The 22,433-nt window shown below is 37.3% G+C and overlaps 1 protein-coding gene and 1 pseudogene across 1 annotated transcript; both read right to left on the bottom strand.

The window, feature by feature from the left end:
- Window positions 1–784: 784 nt before the first annotated feature.
- On the bottom strand, window positions 785–2,669 carry LOC107901669 (lactosylceramide 4-alpha-galactosyltransferase-like; annotated as a pseudogene).
- A 12,631-nt stretch (window positions 2,670–15,300) lies between these two features.
- On the bottom strand, window positions 15,301–16,764 carry LOC107900077 (uncharacterized). The gene has a single exon (XM_016825790.2). It carries the CDS (start codon window positions 16,762–16,764, stop codon window positions 15,301–15,303), a length of 1,464 nt encoding a protein of 487 aa, XP_016681279.2.
- Between the last annotated feature and the right edge of the window lie 5,669 nt (window positions 16,765–22,433).

Below are 22,433 nucleotides of genomic sequence, written 5' to 3' on the forward strand. Positions count from 1 at the left end.
TTTAAAATTAAGATTTAAATTTGACCAATTGATAAAAAAATTCTATTAATTTAATCCTCCATGATTTTCCGAAAATAGATAAGGATGATAGTTACAATTGACATATCTGTAGGAATAAGGTGAATGATAGAGTGTTGTACATTATTTGGAAGCTGAGAAATCACTTTCGAAGCTTTATTATTCAAGAACTGACCTCCACCATTATATATATATTCTTCAACCAATCAAACTACCCAAATCTCAATTATTGTTTGATTCCCTCGTATCATCCATGAAAGTACTATTACATGAACAAAACGATTTTAACACCATATTCAAAGATTGAAATTAATAGGTAGGAACAAAGTTTATGAAGATACTCTCCTTTTTTTTTTTCTTTGAATTTTCTCCATCGGTATAATGGTGGAATAAACAGGACTTAACCTATATAATGCAATACAACATATGTCTCAATTATTGTCGATGTTGAAAAGAATGATCTTTTCATGTTCGCATATTGAATTTAATTAGTAAAAAACAAAAGTTTATGGAGAAATTTTGTTAAAAGTATTCTAGAGAACCTTATATTAGGAATTAGATTACATTTTATCTATTTTACTTAAATAAAAAAAAATTGTACGTTAAATCAAAAAATACATTAATCTTTTTTTTGGTTAAAAAAATTATCTATTTCTATGTTAAAAACTAAACGTAATTGACGAAATAACCAAATAATTACATGTAGTGTATGCACCTCATGCAAGCTTCATGAATTAAATTTTTAACAAAAAGAATAATTTGCTCATTAATCTAACATGTGGGATCTAATTTACTCATTTTTTTAAGTAAATGAGACAAAATACAATCCGACTTTTAGTACAAGAATTTTCATAATATTTTTTACTTCAAATTTTCTTTTTCTTTTTTATTATTATATGGTGAAATGAAAAGAAATTTAACCTAAAAAAAGTATATATATCATCTGCATATAACTATAAATTGATAAACACTTGGAAGACAGAAAATGTGGCATATGATCCTTATTCTATATACTTTTAAAACTTTGATTTTAAAGAGTTGCAGAAGATGCAGCAATCTGATATAACATGATGAATGATGCTTCCTTCTTGAACTTTAACTTGCTTGCTTTGTCTATTCCAAAGATGAATTGCATAGCTTTGCCTTTGAATCTGCCCGAGCTTAAGCTTCAACCAATTCGAGTGAGTCTCGTTTTGAGGCCCCTGAAACAGGCTTCGAATCCGGGTCCAATCGACCGGATAAAACGCCGACGGTGGCAACACCGTGAAGTTAAGCCCCGGGCGGCCAGTGACCCTCTCAACCACTCTCGAAACCAAGTAAGGTCCATTGTGACCCCATCGGTTTCCATCGAAAGTGAGTGCAAATTCTTGAATGAATTTGAACAGCAATGGATGGTTTTGATCAAAATCAGCACGGCATTGTTCAATCGGCTCCAGTTCTTGGTTTCGGGGTTGATAGATTGAGCACTGATTACATTTCTTAAACGATTGATACTCTTTAAAACTAGAACATCAGTATCTAAATAAACACCACCATACTTGTACAACAAAGCAAGTCTAAGCAAATTCGAAAGGTTTTGACCCAAAGAAACTTCACCAGGATTAATATTTCCGTTCTTTAATCGATTAAACCATGTTTCAGCATAAGTATTCTTGAAAATATAATCGAAATCAGGGTGAACAGCAATCAACTTGAACCCCATATCTGAAAATGGCTTCAAAACAACACTTCCCTTTTTAGAATCCAATGAATTTGAGACGATGACTAAACAGGCTTTGGGGTGTGATTTAAACACACTCTCAATAGCAAGCAATTCTCTATCACTTAAAGACTCGATAGGTGAAATCCAAGTCATGAAGAACCGAGACTTACACTTTGAATTCCGGAAAAAGGTCTTAACTTTAGAGGAAAAAAACCCTTTTGGCTTTGTCCCTGAGCCCAGTGTTCTCAATATCTGACGGCTTAAACGAGCCTGCTTTGGCTTAAAAACTGAAGCCTTGCCAATGGGAACCATTGAAAAGTTTGGTTTTTTAACAAGAGATAAATGGGTCTTTAAAACACCAGGTGGATTCTCTTCTTTCACAGCATACATCACTGAAGACACCAACTTTGTCACCGTTTTGTCGCCGGAAAGGTTCTCAGGCAACAATTTGATGGGTTCCGGTGAAGATTTGATATAACCAGGGAGATACATATAAAAAACAGAGAAGCCATTGCAAGCTAAAAGAAGAAGGGAAAGAGCAAAAAGTGAAGTGGGTAACAAAAACATAAAGCCAAAGACCGAGCTTTTAATATGGTGGAAATATGGGTGATGTTTGATCATTTGAAACATTGGCCTTGGTGTTGTAAGAAACTAAACTGAATTAGTGTTTGCAGATAGTGGTAATACTAATTTCATAATTTGTACATTAAAAGTAAAAACAGAGTTTGAAGGAAGAGAGAACAAATGAAAGGGCGTTGGGCAAAGACAAAGAAGAAGCGAATAAGGAGGAGAAGAGGAAGAACAAGACGAAGAAGAAGGATTTTAATGGTGGTGACGGCAAAAAGAAAAACAAAATTAATTTTAAGAGTTGAGGTTTGACATTGGGAACCAAAAATGCAAGCAAAATTGGGAGATCCCCGAGGCTGCCTTTTATATTATTGTAAATGAAAGAAAGTACGGTAATATGAAATAGTTTCGGACAGGATTACATCACATAAATAAAATTTTAAATCTATAACATATGCTTACAAATATATATATATATATATATAAAAGAAGCCTTAAGGAAAAAAGAACTCTCTTGATTTAATTAAGTAAATATATATATTTTCACTCTTTCAATTTCAAAATTGACAAAATTAATTTTTTTTTAAAATTGAAATAATTTAATTTTTATTTGTCGAAACCATTTTTATGGTTTGAAAAATGGGGATCGACTTTAAAAATGAAATGGGGAGTCGCCACCGATCTTTTATTGTGGTGTGATCGGATCACCTTGAAAATAATTTTTGGGGTCTACAAATTTTAAGAAAACAGGTTCGGGAGTCGGTTACGCACGAGAAAGGATTAGCACCCTCGCAACGCCCAAAATTGGTACCGAATTGATTGTTTAATGTCTTAGTGTAAAGAATTTGGAAAGATTTTAAAAATATGATCTTTGAAGTTTAAATTTGCATAAACAAAAAAATGAATAACAAGATGGAATCATTTTGGAGAAAATAAATTGCTACGCTCAGTGAGTTAGGGTGCAGCAATTCGATTTTTGGAATTAAATGTGTACCCCTCTTTAGAAAATCAGGTATCTGAAGAAGAATATTTGATTCATTTAAGTTGATCAGGAAATCCGAACCCAATAAGTTAGGGATCAATTTTCTGAAATTCTTAAACATCAAACATTGCCTTTATTTTAGAATCGAGATAACAAAACGTCATATCCAGTAAGTTAGGATGTAACATTTTGAAATCTTAAGAATTTTATTTTAATAATTGAATGATTTTCTCTTTTTTTTTTTTTTAAAATGGACGCTTGATTACCTAAGTTCATCGAGAAGAATCGAAGCCTAATAAGTTAAGGCACGATTCTTTCGAGGACTTATGAATGCCACATCCCCTTTTTTAAAGGAAACATGAAATAAGGCAATTATAAATCTTTAATATAAAACAACTCTTACGAAAGAACGTGATTAAACAATAATATAGAAGATAAATAAAAATTTAAACTTAAATTAGCAACAATTAAACCAACAATAGGTGAATACAAACATCAACTTTAATAATCATACAAACATCCACATCAAAATTAAGCAGCCCATCGATTCATATTCTATAAACGAGTCAAAAAATGACAACAACCAATAATACAAGTATTTAAAACAATTTGGTAAGGACATATATAAAAGAAATCAAATAAAATAAGTAGTGAAATATAAGCAAACAACTTGAAATCAGTACATACATTCTAATCTTATATAAGTAAAACTTAGTAAAATAATAGTATGTACATAGTGATGATACATAAAAGTTAAATAAATAAATTAAAACGACAAGTTTTTATAGGAATAAGGTTTTTTTTTACATGAAAAATATAAAATAAAATAAAGGAAGAAAAAGTGTCATTCGCCAATGATAATACATCATTATATGTGTATGCTTATTCTAAAAGAATGGAAATCATGTTATATGCGCATGTATATAAAACATAAAGCTTTATTATTTAAAATTAATTTTCTATAAAGACGTTAGATGATTTATATGTGAAAACAAATATATAAAGAAAATGTAACAAAAAATGACGATAAGCTTCCAAAAACATAATAACAAGAAGGATTAAATCACAAAAAAATCAAAATATCAGGAAATAAATGAGATTTAGATAAAATGGAGGGCCCTACTGCAGTGTGCGAATTATATGGGGGTCGATTGAGAAATATTCCGCTTCCCCAAAACGCAGCACTTCACAGCGGACTAAATCGAAAAGAAAATGAAATAAAAGATTAGATTTAAAAATAGATAGAACAACCGGATTGAAACACGCCAGAAAAGCAGAGGGACCCAAAGCGCAAATAGCCCGTTTGGCTTTAAGACGCGCGGATCCTTCGCCCACTGGGTCGGGTCATCGGGTTGAAGGCCAATATAGGTCAGTACGACGTCATTTTGGAGCCACAGATCAGACTCCAAATGGCGCCGTTTAGACGTCCCCTGATAAACAAAAAAAAAGGTAAAAAAACCCTAAAAGCTAATCAGATCTTCTTCAAAAAAGATAGAAAAATAGTTTTCCCGTCTCCCCTTTTGCGTCGTTCTCGGGTTAGAACCATTCGTGGTTCTTCCGGTGGCCGCGACACCACCAAGAACGACGGCTGGGTCACCGAGGCAGGTAAACTCGAAACTTAATTTCCTATTTAGTTTATCACTAAGAGAATCGAAAGGAAGAATGCAACAAAATCGAAAGAAGAGAGAAATATCTACCTCTTTTTTGTTGTGTTTTTTTTTCTATTCCCCTCCTTTTTTCTTTTGAAAATGATACAACTTGGGGTTTTTATAACCCGAAAATAAAATAAAAAATCAATACAATTTTTTTCTATTTTTCTTTTATTTTCTTATTTTTTGCTTTTCTCTGCCGATTTCTGCCTCTTTTCGTTTTGTGGTCAACCTTTTTGCTGCTCATTTGCCCGTTTCTTGCAGGTACTGTGTGCAGAGGTTGCGGATGTGGCATGTATGGAGGCGAAGGTGCGCGTACGAGGCTCGTGCGAGCGGTGCTACGTGCGAGGGGACGTCTGCTGCGGCGTTGGTTGGGGCTGATGCTAGGGCTTCCCATCCTATTGTAATCGGGTCTGGGCTGGGCTGATTTGGGCTTGTTATATTGGGTTTAGTTTGTATTTCGGGCCATTGGGTTGGTATTGGGTCATTGTAAATGGACTGTTTTGGGACTATTTTTTATTTGATTTTATATTGGTTTTGTTTATTTATCGGGCCCGAGCAAATTGGGCCTATTACAGCTGCCCCTCTTTGCTCTTTGTCGTGTAACGAGAATAGAGCAAAGACTAAGGAGGACCAATTTTTCCCAGTCGTGCTTGGACCTTGGTGCTCTTCTTCTTCGAGCTGCCTCATTCCATTCTACTGTATCTTCAGAGGTAAGAGTTGGTACCACAACGTCGATGAGGTAATATTTGTGGCTTAAATTTATTTCCCTATTCCCGGGGAAGATGAGATTCGCCATCTTGGATCTGCTCCACTATTGCTTAGGGAGATAGAACCCGTGGCTTAAATCCGTTTCCCTACTTCTGGGGAAGATGAGATTCGCCGTCTTCGATCCGCTCCACTATTGCTTAAGGAGATAGGATTAATGGTCTAAATCCATTTCCCTACTCTAGGGGAAGATGAGATTCGCCGTCTTGGATCCGCTCCACTATTACTTAAGGAGATAGGATTAATGGTCTAAATCTGTTTCCCTACTCCTGGGGAAGATGAGATTCGCCGTCTTCGATCCGCTCCACTATTGCTTAGAGAGATAGGATTAATGGCTTAAATCCGTTTCCCTACTCCTGGGGAAGATGAGATTTAACGTCTTCGATCCGCTCCACTATTGCTTAAGGAGATAGGATTAATGGTCTAAATCCGTTTCCCTACTCCTGGGGAAGATGAGATTCGCCGTCTTCGATCCGTTCCACTATTGCTTAGGGAGATAGGATCTGCCATCTTCACTGATCTATTCTCTGGGGAACATGACTTGTATGATGAACCTAATTATGCCTAATGACTAGTACGGCATGATCAAAATGAAGCAAATGCTCCTAACTAGACATGTGTGAATGGTGTTTGCATGAATGCAAAATTTTATTTTTGAAAATGATCCCGCTTAGGTGGTCATTACTCGGAGTTTATTAAGGCTAACGTTGGTACAACACCTTCTTGCTCGACTGGCCTTTATGGAGAATCCCTTAGTCAAATTTCCTCTATTGTAAACCTCAGAGTTCACTTCATTGAGTTGTGTTCAATATGCAACTAAAAAAAATGGGGAACTCTGGTCCTTTCTTCATATTCTACCACAATTGGAGGATACCGAAGGTGTAAACCTTTTGGTATACCACTCTCAAGTTTCCATATTAAATGCTTATGCACGAAGAAATTTCCTTCAAGGAGATCTCTCTTTTCTAACTCATGATTATTGTTGACATTTTATCTGACTGACACTTCCGTCAACAAAATCCGAAGGAATTACCTAAAATCAGTCCTTTTCTTAGATTTCCGACCTTTAAACCTAGTTCATTCTAAACAATAGTCCTGTTTCAGATTACCGTATTATTTAGAGACTTTTCTCAGAGTAATGTGCAAAACTTACTTTGTGAAAGTTTAGCAGCCCATTAATCATTATTCTAATGCAACATGTTTGCTGAAAGATTATGACTGTGGATAAATGTTGGGTCTGAGCGTAGCTCAAAAGAGATGAAATATCAACCATAGCGAAAGAAGAATAACAAAGAAGTTAATTGAAAAAGGTATTAACACATTCAATACAGTAAGAATTAGGTGCCTCAGTTATCGCAGCTTGAATTTCTCTGTACAAACTTCTGAAAACTATTCTGAATTTAGCATGTGTTTAGGAGATCTGCAGTACTCTGTCGATGCTCCCAGGTGTCGTATGCCCTTTCTTGCTGGTTCAGGTATAGCAAAATCATCGTGTGGCCTGATCAGAATTTGAACGGTTCCGATCTTCTTATGCCCTTCTCTGACTAATATTTGAGCTGCCCTTTTCAGGTTTTCGACTCGAATCCCCCTTGATCTCAAGGCGCCCTTTGCGGGTTTTCACCTTGGCCTCTCCGAATTTTTTTTAGGGAGCAAAGCACCCTTTGCGGGTTTTCACTTTGGTCCCCTTCCTTCAAGCGAAGTATCTTTTGACGGAGTCTGCGTTTACAGGGTTTGGCAAACTTTTACCATCGATCTCACTTAGGATTAAAGCTCCACCAGAAAAAACCTTCTTTACAACGTAAGGACCCTCCCAATTTGGCATTCATTTTCCTCTAAAGTCCTTTTGCATAGGAAGGATCTTTTTTAGCACCAAGTCTCATTCGCGAAATTCTCTGGGGCGAACTTTTTTAACATAAGCTCGCATCATTCGTTTTTGGTACATTTGCCATGGTGAATGGCTCTCAACCTCTTCTCCTCTATTAGGTTCAACTGATCATAACGAGATTGGACCCACTCGGCTTCGTCCAACTGGAGTTCGGATAATACCCGTAGAGAGGGGATCTCAACTTCAATGGGTAGTACTGCCTCCATTTTGTAAACTAGAGAAAAAGGTGTTGCCCCGGTAGAAGTTTTGACAGATGTTCGATAGGCAAGGAGAGCAAAGGATAACTTCTCATGCCAATCTTTGTAAGTCTCAGTCATTTTCCCCATGATTCTTTTAATGTTCTTATTGGTTGCTTCTACTGCACCATTCATTTTTGGACGATACGGCGAGGAGTTATGATGTTTGATCTTAAATTGGCTGCAAACCTCAGCTATTGTGCTATTGTTTAAATTTAACGCATTGTCAGATATGATTCTCTCAGGCATTCCATACCGACAAATGATCTCTTTTTTTAAGAATTTGCTGACTGCTGACTTTGTGACATTCGCATATGAAGCAGCTTCTACCCACTTGGTGAAGTAATCAATGACTACGAAGATGAAGCGATGCCCGTTAGAAGCCTTCGGCGATATCGGCCCAATGACATCCATACCCCACATGGAAAACGGCTATGGAGAGGTCATAACATGAAGTGGTGAAGGGGGTGCATGCATCTTGTCCCCATAAATCTGACATTTATGACATCTCTTGGCGTAAATAATGCAATCCTTTTCCATAGTGGACCAATAGTACCCAAATCTCATGATCTGTCTGGCCATGGTGAAGCCATTGGCGTGCGTCCCACAGATACCTTCATGGACTTCCTCCAAAATTTCCTTAGCTTCCATGGCATCCACACATCTCAACAGTACCTGATCTTTCCTTCTTTTATATAGCACCTCCCCGTCTAAGACATATTCGACGGCTATTCTTCTCAGAGTTCTCTTGTCGTTCTCTGTTGCTTGACTAGGGTACTCTCGATTCTTCACATACTGCAGGATACTCTGATACCAAGGGTGATCGTCCTTTCCTTCCTCCTCAATATTGTAGCAATGAGCTGGGGTTTCATAGATACTCATCTGAATAGGCTTCATTACTTCAAGCCTGTTTACCTGAATCATCGAGGCTAGAGTAGCCAAGGCATCAGCCATTTGGTTTTTCTCTCGTAGGAGATAATTGAAAGTGATATCATCAAACTCGTTAATCAATTCAAGAACTAGTTCTTTATAATTGATCAACTTAGGGTCTCTGGTTTCCCATTCTCCTTTGAGTTGGTATATCACCAACGCGGAATCTCCATATACTTTAAGCACTTTGATTTTTCGTTCAATGGCCGCACGAATGCCCATAATACATGCTTCATATTCCGCCATGTTATTTGTGCAATCAAAGTCTAATTTTCCAGCGACGGGATAATGGTCTCCACTTGGGGATACTAAGACTGCCCCAATTCCATTACCTATAGCATTTGAAGCTCCATCAAAATTTAACTTCCAGATGTGGTCCAATTGAGAGTTTGCTTCAGTGTTTGCTACACACATCAAGTCCTCATTTGAAAAATCGAAGTTTAAGGGCTCATAATCTTCCAAAGCTCTACTAGCCAGGAAATCAGCTATTGCACTCCCTTTTATGGCCTTTTGACTTACATATACTATGTCAAACTCAGAGAGCAGGATCTGCCATTTAGCCATTCTCCCATTTAAAGTAGTTGATTCCATCATATATTTTAAAGGGTCCAACTTCGAGATCAGCCATGTCGTATGATACAACATATATTGCCTCAGTCTTCGTGTTGCCCAGATTAAAGCACAACACAATTTCTCGATTGACGAATATTTCATTTTATAGCCAGTGAATTTCTTGCTGAGATAATATATCGCCCTTTCCTTCTTTCCTGTTTCATCGTGTTGACCCAATACACATCCCATGAAATTCTCAAATACCGTTAGATACAATATCAATGGCCTATCCGGACTTGGTGGCGATAATACGGGAGTACTAGCCAAATATTGCTTTATCTTATCAAAAGCCTACTGACATTCCTCATCCCAATCACCCGAATTATGCTTCTTTAAAAGACGGAATACTGGATCACATTTCTCCGTCAATTGTGCAAAGAATCGAGCAATGTAATTCAATCTTCCTACGAAACTTCGAACTTTCTTCTGAGTGCGCGGAGGAGGTAGGTCTCGTATTGCTTTTACTTTGTCAAAGTCTACCTCAATCCCCTTCTTACTAACTATGAAGCCTAATAACTTCCCTGATCTGGCTCCAAAAGTGCATTTTGCAGGGTTAAGCCTGAGCTGAAATTTCCTTAATCTCAAGAATAATCTCTTCAAGACTTGGACATGTTCTTCTTCAGTTCTAGATTTGGCAATCATATCATCAACATAGACTTCGACCTCTTATGCATCATGTCATGGAACAAGGTCACCATAGCCCTTTGATATGTTGCTCCCGCATTCTTCAATCCGAAAGGCATCACTTTGTAGCAAAATGTTCCCCATAATGTAATGAATGTTGTCTTTCCCATATCTTCAAGGTGCATTTTTATTTGATTATATCCAGAAAAGCCATCCATGAAAGAGAATAGTGAGTATCCCGCCGTGTTGTCTACCAAGGTATCAATGTGAGGCAACGAAAAATTGTCCTTCGGACTAGCCTTATTTAAATCCCTATAATCACGCACATCCGTACCTTTCCATCTTTCTTGGGAACGAGGACGATGTTGGCTACCCAATCCGAATATTTGATCTCCTGTAAGAACCCAACATCGAACTGCCTTTTGACCTATTCTTTTATTTTTAGCACAACATCAGGTCTCATCCTCCTGAGCTTCTGCTGAACTGGTTTACAATCTTCTTTTATGGGCAGACGATGTACCACAATGCTAGTGCTTAGCCCGGGCATATCTTAGTATGACCATGCGAAAACAACTTTGAATTCTCGCAGCAATTCAATGAGGTCTTGCTTTGTCTTTGCGGCGATTTCAGTTCCAATTTTCACCTCCTTTCCCTCTTCTAGGCTCACGATTTCTAATGATTCCCTATAAGGTAGGATCTGCTCATCCTCTTGTTCTACCATTCTCAACAAGTCTGGAGATATACCACGGTCTTTATTATCTTCAAAGTCGAAAGATCCCTCTAAACACATGTCTTGCTCAAAAAAAAGCTCCGTGTTTGAAACAACATCATTCATGTCGTTGATATCTGAGGACCTATGAGGGCATATCAAAGAATATACCAAGAATATATGAATTTATGAATGATTATTTGTTCAATAAGGTTATAAACGAAAGAATTATTTGCAGGACAATCAATTAGAAAGTGCTTAAAAAAAAGAATATTTGCTCGAATATGAATGTAAAGATGTATTTCATTAGAATAACGATGTTTAGGCTCAAGCCATTTTCACAAAAGATTTCCTGTCATTTCCAGGCTAAAACAACTAGAATGTTTTGAGCATTACTCTGAATAAGCCCTAAAGATTACAGGGATTTCTTCCACAATCCAGTTGTTTAGCTCGCTTCCAGGTTCGCAAGGGCAGATCTCTAGCAAGGCCCTTTTCTCAGATGTTTCAGTAGCATTGATATGTACAACTTTCAACATTTCTCCAATATCTTTACTTCGGGGCACCCCACGTTCAGGATGAATAAATCCACCCGATACAAAAGATGTGAATATGTGGGGAAATGACATAGGCTCCCACTTGACCTCTTTTCCGCTTAAACGTACCCTTCTTCTCTCTTGTCTTTTTTCCACCTCTTTCTTCTTCTGCTTTACGTCTGGCTTGTATCCTAAGCCATAACTGTCAAACTTTTCCCTTAGCATCGGTGCTTCAATCTTTCCTTGAAGATACTTACCCAATCCTTTTCCGGGTGCAGCCCCTCTTCCAATCATCAATTGCAACACCATTTCAGTGGTCTTGGATATTTTCGGTACTGGAACTCTGCTTCCTTCAGCAATGAACATTGCGGTCACGAATTCTAAAGACCGAAAGGAGCATTCCACTGCCTCATCATCAATCTCCACGTAAGGTGCATCGCCAGTTACCATCGCTATGATTTCTTCCTTGGCATTTATGGTGATCACCCGATCCTCTGACACTATCTTCACCTTCTGGTGTAGCGATGAAGGTACTGCCCCAGCTGAGTGTATCCATGGCCTTCCCAATAAACAATTGTAGGAAGGCTTAATATCCATCACCAAGAAGTCCACATCATAAGTAATTGGGCCAATCTTTAACGGTACCTCAATTCTCCCCATAACCTTCTTTTCCGTTCCATCAAATGCCCTTACTATGCTCTGGCTCATTTTCATGTGGGAACTGTTTACCGGTAGCCGACTAAGAGTAGATAAAGGTAATACGTTCAGTGCATATCCGTTATCAATCAGGATCCCCGAGAGTATGCACCCCTTGCATCGGGCAGTGATGTGCAGAGCTTTAGTGGAACCTCTTCCTCCCGATGGTATTTCGTCATCGCTGAAGAATATAAAATTGTCAGCATTTATATTGTTGGCCAGCCGGTCCAGCTTGTTTACTGAAATATCCTCCACCACATATGTTTCATTTAGTACTTTTAATAGTGCGTTTCGGTGCGCTTCTGAACTTAGGAGCAAGGCTAATATAGAAATGCGGGCTGGCTGTTTGCGTAACTGTTCCACAACGCTATATTCGCTGTGTTTTAAAAACTTCAAAAATTCCTTCGTCTCCTCTTCTTTCACCGGCTCATTAACCAATGACTTAACTTCCACGACCTTTCCTTTCTTCTGCTCTTTCTTCCAATTCTCTTCTCTTGACGGTTCTGCCTGAGCATCATATCGTTTCCCATTGCGTGTATAAGAACCTACTTCTTGATTTCTTTCTGCTTCTTTTCCCAAGATTGTCATGTTACATCCATAATTCTACGGTACCATTTTGTCATTCTTGTATGAAAAATTTGATGGTTTCTGGATTACGATTTTTGGTGTTGTATGGACACTAAACCCATTGTTCCGAGGGTGTGAAATGATGACCACAGGATGATTCGTTCCCGTAGTCTTTTCTTCCAAGTCTGATGCGCAAATATTTCCTTTACCCTCTGCTTTTTCATAAAACCTCATCTCCTTGTTGTCCATCATGCTCTGGACCAAATCCCTGAATCCCTCACACTCTTGAATTTCATGTCCTACCTCATGGTGGAATTCACAAAAGTTTTTAGCTTCACATCTTCCTTCAGAATTTGAAATAACCAACCCTCTCATCACCATTTGTCTCCAAACCCACTTCAACGGAGTTTTTACTTCAGCGATGTCATTCTTGACCTCTTCTCCTCCACTTTCGCTCATCATGTTCACTCCCTTATCAGTATGATTGGGAAGCGGATTTTCTGTGTTCGATGAGTCATCAAACTTGACAACACCCATACTAATAAACTTTTCGACCAGCTTCTTAAAAGCAGTGCAATTTTCTATTGAGTGCCCTGTAATTCCGGCATGGTAGTCACATTGGGCGCTCGCATCGTACCACTTGGGATATGGGGGCTACAAAGGGGTCAAGTAATGGGGCGAAACTACGTGTGCGTTAAACAAATTCTGACATAGCTCTCTGTATGACATCGGAATTGGTGTGAACTGGGGCTTCTCCGTACCTTGTCTCCTACCAGATTCTTGTCTCGTTGAACCCTGTTGACCAACATTCACCTTCCTCGGCTGATTCACCGTGATTGACTTGTTGTATGCATCTACATTATTTACTTCACTTTCTTTCCTTCTCGAGGCTGGCCTTTTGTTGCTCTCTCCTGCTTCTATTTTCCCATTTCTGATGGCATTCTCAATCATTTCACCATTCATTACTATATCTGAGAAACTTTTGGTTGCACTTCCTAGCATGTGCGTGATGAATGGGGCTTTTAAGGTATTGATAAAGAGCATTGTGGTTTCTCTTTCTAAGAGCGGTGGTTGGACTTGGATGGCAACTTCCCTCCATCTTTGAGCGTACTGTCTGAAACTCTCACCTGGTTTCTTCTCCATGTTTTGTAGCGTAATTCTATCGGGGGTCATATCCTCACATGGTTGTACTGCTTCATGAACACCTGTGCTAGGTCCCTCCAAGAATTGATCCTGGTACGACTCAATTGATTGTACCATTTAGACGCTGCCTCTACTAAATTGTCTTGAAAATAGTGGATTAATAACTGATCGTTATTGACGTAGCCAGTCATCCTTCTACAGAACATAGTGATGTGGGCCTCGGGGCAACTAGTTCCGTTATATTTCTCAAATTCAGACATCTTAAATTTAGGAGGTAGTACCAAATCTAGGACCAAGCTTAGATCTTTAGCGTCAATTCCCTGATTACCATCAGCGCTTTCCAAGGCTTTGAACTTTTCTTCCAACCACCTATACCTATCCTCCCATTGTTTTGTCAATTCTGTGCTTGCTTTACCTTCTTCAACTGCTTCATCAAAATCTGGAATAGTGGGATTGATTGGGTTTTCTCCCTGGTTAAAACTCGATCGTCCTTGAAAAATTGTGGCACCAGTTTGTAGTTGTTGTGGCATAATTGTGACAGACGGTCCTCTTGGGCACATTTCAGTTTGGGTTCGTGCATTTGGTGGAGTGAAACCAGGAGGATACAACGGATCCTCGCTACCCTCTCCATGATCAGCCATAGGGCCCTTTCCTTTATCTACTCCTTTCGTCAATAGATGGGTCAATTCAGCCATGGAATCTTTTTGAGCTTTGATCAACTTTTCCATCATGTCCTCTTAAATTTTATCTAGTCGCTCTTGCATTTGTGTTTGTAATCGTTCTTGCATATCCCGCTGCATTTGTTCCAGTTTTTCCAGTCTTTGGTCCATTTCCTTAGTTTTCCGTCGAGTACCGTATTGATGTTTAATGGGTGAGCTTTTATCGGTTTCCAGGTTAACTGTAATAATTTTAACCAATTAGGGTCTTGTAATGGATTTTAATGCATATGATACAATGTGATACAATGCATGAATGCAAAAAAGACGTCGATTCTAATTCAATTTCATTTAGAAAGCTTCATTTGGATAACAACATTCTTTACATAAGATAAATTACATATATAATTTTGCCCTAATGCTCAGAATTTTAATCCTTTTAAGCAGCGAAGCAAGCTCTCTTCCCCGGTCTGATTCTAGCTCGTACTTTACGCTCAAAGTATCAGCCTGTATTGCCAGGGTCTGTAAGTAATCGGCTACCTCCCAAATCTGGGTCACAGCTTCTCCCATGACGTGATCTCTGTCTCTAACTTGGCTTTGATAGTAATGGAGCTGTTCTTTCTGACGTTCTTCATTTGCTTCGAAAATGTAATCCGCGCCTCACAATCCTGTAGGATCGCCTCTAACTCTTCCACTCTTTTCTTTGTTTCCTCAATCTTATTCAAGCTTGCTCTTAATTCTATCGCGGTATTACGATTTCGGTAACGGTGAAGAGACCTTTCAAGTTCGACTATTCGTGCCTTTAATTCATCTGTCATGCTCCAGCTTTCTAACAAATTCCTCTCCAGGGCCTGGTTTTGTACCTGAGTCTCTTGGTATTTCTTTTCCCATCCTTCAACCTTGTTTCTTTCCTCTTGGATTTCCCGTCGCCATTGTTCTGAAGTCTTTCCTAGCCTCGCGGTTCTCATTGATACCCTTAACTTTTTGTAGTCTGTCTTTAAGCTATCCAAGTCTTCTTTCACTTTATTCTTCCCTTTCTTCAATTTTTCGGCCTCTAACTTTTGGACTTCCCACGTCCAGCCTCAAATGCATCTTCTCTTCTTCCAAACGCTCTATTTTCCTTTCAAGTTCTGAATTCCTCTTTTCGAAGTCTTGTTTTATAATCTCCAATTCTGATGGGACAATTTGTAAATATTCCTCCATTGATCGGGCATCCTCCAAGTTTAACTCTGGGATGTTATCATTAATTCTCTTGCTTCGCCATTCTCCGTACTCTGGAGTTGTCATTGGACCCACAGTTAGTGTTTTCATCCTATGAACCTGATTCCAAGCCTGAGAAATTTCTTTCACCCTTCTCTTGTAATTGTCTCCGCGGTACGAGAACTCACATTGAGCTAAACCCTGCGTTGCCGGCACAAACTGTCTCGAATTGTATTGCCTTAGGACCAACAAAGGTGCATACCCGATGGCCCCCCAAATCCCTAGCAACGGGACCCAGTCAAAGCTTCCACAACGGTAAAGGATTTCATCAGGAATCAACCAGGGAGCTCTCCATTCCACATCATCATCTTGAAGATTTTGTAGGATTGCTGTCCAGTTTTCTTCTGATATGTCATCCCTTCTTGGCGTAGCCACTATCTCTTTTAACGGGGAGTAATGCCTACAGAAAACCCGATACGAAATTTTTTCGACCTTCCAGAAATGACTATGGAACCAGGCTAACAACAATTGTGCACAACCTATGAATCTACCCTCTCCAGCTCGCCTACACGCATTCATAGATCTAAACGTTTCAGCTAAAATCGCCAGAACAGGCGTGACCCCTTTACTCAACCGATCAAAGAGATCCGAAATCGCCTCGTCAACATGCCCCAACGCTCTAGGAAAGATCACTAACCCGTAGATACTCAAAGCAAACACGTCGACCTTCTTTTTCCCATCCGAATGCGCTATAATCAAGTCTCGCAAAATTTTCCATGGAATACATTTACACTCCCCTTTCTGTTTGATCATGGCCGTAATCCACTGCTCACTCATGCCAGTAATATTCATCAATTTCTTCCAAAATGCCGGGACATACGCGGCTCTAGAATATGCTTTATCCACTTGAAGCCTTGGACAGTGTAGTAAGGCCGTATATTCCTCCACCGTAGGTACCAAATCTACTTTGCCAAAAGTGAAACAACTATATGTCGGGTTCCAACATTGAGCAAGGGCCCGAAACAATCGCTCATCTACCTTGACATCAAGTAAATATGGCAAATCTCCATAACTAGAATAAAACAACTGCCTAGTCTTATCATTCCACTTATCCCATATTTCTCTCAGCTTCTGCAGGCTATTTTGTGTCACGCTAATACGAGTATAGTCCCACAGCTCTGACACATAATCTTTAGCTAGACTGTCTCCCTTTTCCAGTTGCACATTCTCTGACCATATACGGACCATGGCATTGTCTTCCACCTTATCAAGAAAGTCGTTTTCCATGACAAACTTCCTAATTTAACAATCGAACTTGAATCGACACTCTTTTGAATATGTAATGACATGCAAACATAGCAATAAAACACCATAAGTCAATATAACATATCAACACAATTGGCAACAAATTTAAAAGAAACAAGCATTTACAAGAGCAATCCCTAGAGTTTGGGGAATTACCTAACCTGGATTCCTAGGCTATCTATATGCGGTTTGGCTCTAAAGTCAAAGTACCCGAACCAGCAGATTCCTCAGTCTTCACCCATTACAGGCTCATACAGACCAAGTTCAGTTCAGGGGAATACATTTACCTATGACTGGACGGAGATGAAAATCTCACAAAGACATAGGTACGGATGTACTCCGAAAGTGATCCACTATCCTGCATAGAGGTGAAAACCTCACGAAGGAGTAGCTTCTCACTCCCACTTAAAAAGGGCAAGAGTAAAAAGTCCTTATGCAATATGATGACAAGTTATAAAACACAATAATCATACAAACATATGCAAAGAGAAGATCCAAAAATCAAATTTTTGAATTTCGACAATAAGACAAAAACAATCAATTTTACGGCCTGACTCTCTTGGGGTCCCCAGCGGAGTCGCCAAGCTGTCGAAACCATTTTTATGATGAAATGTGGGGATCGACTTTAAAAATGAAATGGGGAGTCGCCATCGATCTTTTATTGTGGTGTGATCGGATCACCTTGAAAATAATTTTTGGGGTCTACGAATTTTAAGAAAACAGGTTCGGGAGTCGGTTACGCACGAGGAAGGATTAGCACCCTTGCAACGCCCAAAATTGGTACCTAATTGATTGTTTAATGTCTTAGTGTAAAGAATTTGGAAAGATTTTAAAAATATGATCTTTGAAGTTTAAATTTGCATAAACAAAAAAATGAATAACAAGATGGAATCATTTTGGAGAAAATAAATTGCTACGCTCAGTGAGTTAGGGTGCAGCAATTCGATTTTTGGAATTAAATTTGTACCCCCTTTTTAGAAAATCAGGTATCTGAAGAAGGATATTTGATTCATTTAAGTTGATCAGGAAATCCGAACCCAATAAGTTAGGGATCAATTTTCTGAAATTCTTAAACATCAAACATTGCCTTTATTTTAGAATCGAGATAACAAAACGTCATATCCAGTAAGTTAGGATGTAACATTTTGAAATCTTAAGAATTTTATTTTAATAATTGAATGATTTTCTCTTTTTTTTTTAAAAAAATGGACGCTTGATTACCTAAGTTCATCGAGAAGAATCGAAGCCTAGTAAGTTAAGGCACGATTCTTTCGAGGACTTATGAACGCCACATCCCCCTTTTTTAAAGGAAACATGAAATAAGGCAATTATAAATCTTTAATATAAAACAACTCTTACGAAAGAACGTGATTAAACAATGATACACATATCGTAGAAGATAAATAAAAATTTAAACTTAAATTAGCAACAATTAAACCAACAATAGGTGAATACAAACATCAACTTTAATAATCATACAAACATCCACATTCAAAATTAAGCAGCCCATCGATTCATATTCTATAAACGAGTCAAAAAATGACAACAACCAATAATACAAGTATTTAAAACAATTTGGTAAGGACATATATAAAAGAAATCAAATAAAATACGTAGTGAAATATAAGCAAACAACTTGAAATCAGTACATACATTCTAATCTTATATAAGTAAAACTTAGTAAAATAATAGTATGTACATAGTGATGATACATAAAAGTTAAATAAATAAATTAAAACGACAAGTTTTTATAGGAATAAGGTTTTTTTTTTTACATGAAAAATATAAAATAAAATAACGGAAGAAAAAGTGTCATTCGCCAATGATAATACATCATTATATGTGTATGCTTATTCTAAAAGAATGGAAATCATGTTATATGCGCATGTATATAAAAACATAAAGCTTTATTAGTTAAAATTAATTTTCTATAAAGACGTTAGATGATTTATATGTGAAAACAAATATATAAAGAAAATGTAACAAAAAATGACGATAAGCTTCCAAAAACATAATAACAAGAAGGATTAAATCACAAAAAAATCAAAATATCAGGAAATAAATGAGATTTAGATAAAATGGAGGGCCCTACTGCAGTGTGCGAATTATATGGGGGTCGATTGAGAAATATTCCGCTTCCCCAAAACGCAGCACTTCACAGCAGACTAAATCGAAAAGAAAATGAAATAAAAGATTAGATTTAAAAATAGATAGAAGAACCGGATTGAAACACGCCAGAAAAGAAGAGGGACCCAAAGCACAAATAGCCCGTTTGGCTTTAAGACGCGCGGATCCTTCGCCCACTGGGTCGGGTCATCGGGTTGAAGGCCAATATAGGTCAGTACGGCGTCATTTTGGAGCCACAGATCAGACTCCAAACGGCGCCATTTAGACGTCCCCTGAGAAACAAAAATAAAAGGTAAAAAAAACCTTAAAAGCTAATAAGATCTTCTTCAAAAAAGATAGAAAAATAGTTTTCCCCTCTCCCCTTTTGCGCCGTTCTCGGGTTAGAACCATTTGTGGTTCTTCCAGTGGCCGCGACACCACCAAGAACAACGGCTGGGTCACCGAGGCAGGTAAACTCGAAACTTAATTTCCTATTTAGTTTATCACTAAGAGAATCGAAAGGAAGAATGCAACAAAATCGAAAAAAGAGAGAAATATCTACCTCTTTTTTGTTGTGTTTTTTTTTCTATTCCCCTCCTTTTTTCTTTTGAAAATGATACAACTTGGGGTTTTTATAACCCGAAAATAAAATAAAAAATCAATACAATTTTTTTCTATTTTTCTTTTATTTCCTTATTTTTTCCTTTTCTCTGCCGATTTCTGCCTCTTTTCGTTTTGTGGTCTGCTTTTTCGCTGCTCCTTTGCCCATTTCTTGCAGGTACTGTGTGCAGAGGTTGCGGATGTGGCATGTACGGAGGCGAAGGTGCGCGTACGAGGCTCATGCGAGCGGTGCTACGTGCGAGGGGACGTCTGCTGCGGCGCTGGTTGGGGCTGATGCTAGGGCTTCCCATCCTATTGTAATCGGGTCTGGGCTGGGCTGATTTGGGCTTGTTATATTGGGTTTAGTTTGTATTTCGGGCCATTGGGTTGGTATTGGGTCATTGTAAATGGACTATTTTGGGACTATTTTTTATTTGATTTTATATTGGTTTTGTTTATTTATCGGGCCCGGGCAAATTGGGCCTATTACATTATTAATTTTAAAAATGAGTAATTAAGGACAATGAATTATGAAGTTAATATCTTTCATCAATTGTATATAATTTCAATTGATATAATAACAAATTTAGCTTTCAGTGTTTATTTTGGTCTTAATTCTAAAAAATTTAACAAATTCAACCTTAATGTTTACACATTTACACAAATGATGCAGGATAAATTTATTCAATTAGGATTAAATTAATAAAATGTGTAAACCTTCAGGGCTATATTTGTTATTATACCAATCAAAATCATGTACAGTTGATGAAAAACATGAACTTCAAACTTAATTGTTCTTAGTTGCTCACTTTTAAAATTGATAAGTTTTAATTGCTCTGCTTTTTTTAGAGGGACCAATTTGCTCAATTTCAAAATTGAGAAAGAGTGAGGAGGTCCTTTTATCATTTAGTCACACTAATTGAGTGAAATTTATTAAAAAAAATCAATTAAGGACTTTCTAGTTTTTATCTTTGACATTGACTATTACAATCAATAAAATGATGACATGTGACGGTCTTTAATTTAAATTCTTTAGTTTTCTAAAAATTCATAAAATTATTTAAAAATTTAAAACAAATATTAAAAAGTATAAAAAACTTATAAATTTTATAAAAACGTATAAAATTTCTTATAAATTTTAATAAATTATAAAAAATATTATAAAAATAAGGCTTAAGGGTCTAAAAATCCTTCAAACTTTAAAAAAAAAGCAATTAAGCAGCTCCTTTTTTTGCACTTAATTGAGCACTTGAACTTTCAGAATGCATCAAAAAGTCCTTCAAACTTCTTCAAAAAAAGCAATTAAGCCCTTATTTTTTTTACTCAATTGCGTACTTGAACTTTCAAAATGCATCAAAAAGACCCTCAAAAGTGACCTTTCAAAATTCATTTCCAATTTTCTAGTAAATTCCTTGTTGAACCTCTGGCCATATTCTCAAAAGTGACCTTTACATTCTAGGCATCCTACACTAAAATTATACATATTACATAAGATATGAACCCACAAATGATTTCCATTACCTATGATTGTAAAGCTAACCATCAGTAAAAAATGTATACATTTTGGTTGTGCAAATTCGAAGGCCAAGTCCCTCAGTCGACATCCAACATTAAAGGTTAGTTTTCAACTATCATCTGATGATCTCATATGAAACCCCTAATTAATTTTTCAGTTTCATTATAGACCTTTAATAGTATTAGTGTCGTTTTCAGGAAATAACTTAGAATAGACAACAGTATTGACTTTGCAAGTGTAACTTTACTCGTTGTTGATAATGATTTGACCTCACACCTATTAATCGGCTCCGCACTTTATCAATCACAAATTGAAAATTCACGTTCGTAACATGTTTATAAAATAAAAGAACACTGAAATATTTTTTGAGATCATCGACTCTTTGTTTAAGCTTTCTATTGATCATGTTCGCAAAAATAATCTTCTATATTACCTAAAAAGTAAACCAACGTTAACTGTGGGTTCACTCTGTGTCTAGAGTAGTAGTTGAACTTAGATAAAATTGTATTTAACATATTAACCTATTCCATATCTACCCTATATAATAAGATTAGATCATCGACAATGAAAAGATGCAAAATTGATGGACCATTTTTTTATAACTAAATAGGCTTCCATAAATCCTTTGTAACTGTATTGTTAACCATATGGCCTAGCCTTTCTATGCCCAGCACAAAAAGATAAGGTAAGAGTGAATCCCCTTGTCTAACTCCTTGAGATGGTTTAAACTTTGTAGCCAAAGCCCTTTTCTACAATAGTTGCATTGTCAAAGTAGAGATACAATGCACAAATTCATTTAATGAATCCTCAATGAAGTTGATCTGCCGTAATTTGGTATGTCAAATTAGGCTCCCCATTACACTTAACGAGTTTATTTTTTATCAATTTAGGTGTTTATATTATGTTTTTATGTCATTTCCATTATTAGCTTTAATAAGTGAATTAATTCTCTTTTTATCACTTTTGAGACCCAGAATGACTAATTGCACCATCAAAGACAATTGTTGGTTAAGTGTTGTAAGGAGTCATCGGAGGCCCGAACGTAAGCAAAAACATTGTCTAGGAGAAAGGGTATCTCGATATCAAAGCCTTGAAGTCGTGATACCCTCTCGACAATGCTAAATTGTAGAAGATCAAGGCCTTTCCAAATGGTATATTAATACTAGTTACGAGTATTGTGATACCCAGCTCCCAAAGACCCTCCCATTTCAAGGCTACTGAGGATATCGCGATACCAGGCTCTGGGTATCGTGATATCACTGTCGAAGGGAGAAAAAAAATGACCAAAAGGGTAATCCTTATCCAACATGTCCCCAATAAAAAACACACACTCAGGGGTAATTTAGTCAGAAAATTAGGTCTGATATCTGCTAAAAAAGACCAAAATATTGGTTAGAGAGAGAGAGCCATTTTAGACACAAGTTTAAGA

The sequence above is a fragment of the Gossypium hirsutum genome, chromosome D06, assembly GCF_007990345.1.
Source record: "Gossypium hirsutum isolate 1008001.06 chromosome D06, Gossypium_hirsutum_v2.1, whole genome shotgun sequence".
Classification (NCBI taxonomy): Eukaryota; Viridiplantae; Streptophyta; class Magnoliopsida; order Malvales; family Malvaceae; genus Gossypium; species Gossypium hirsutum.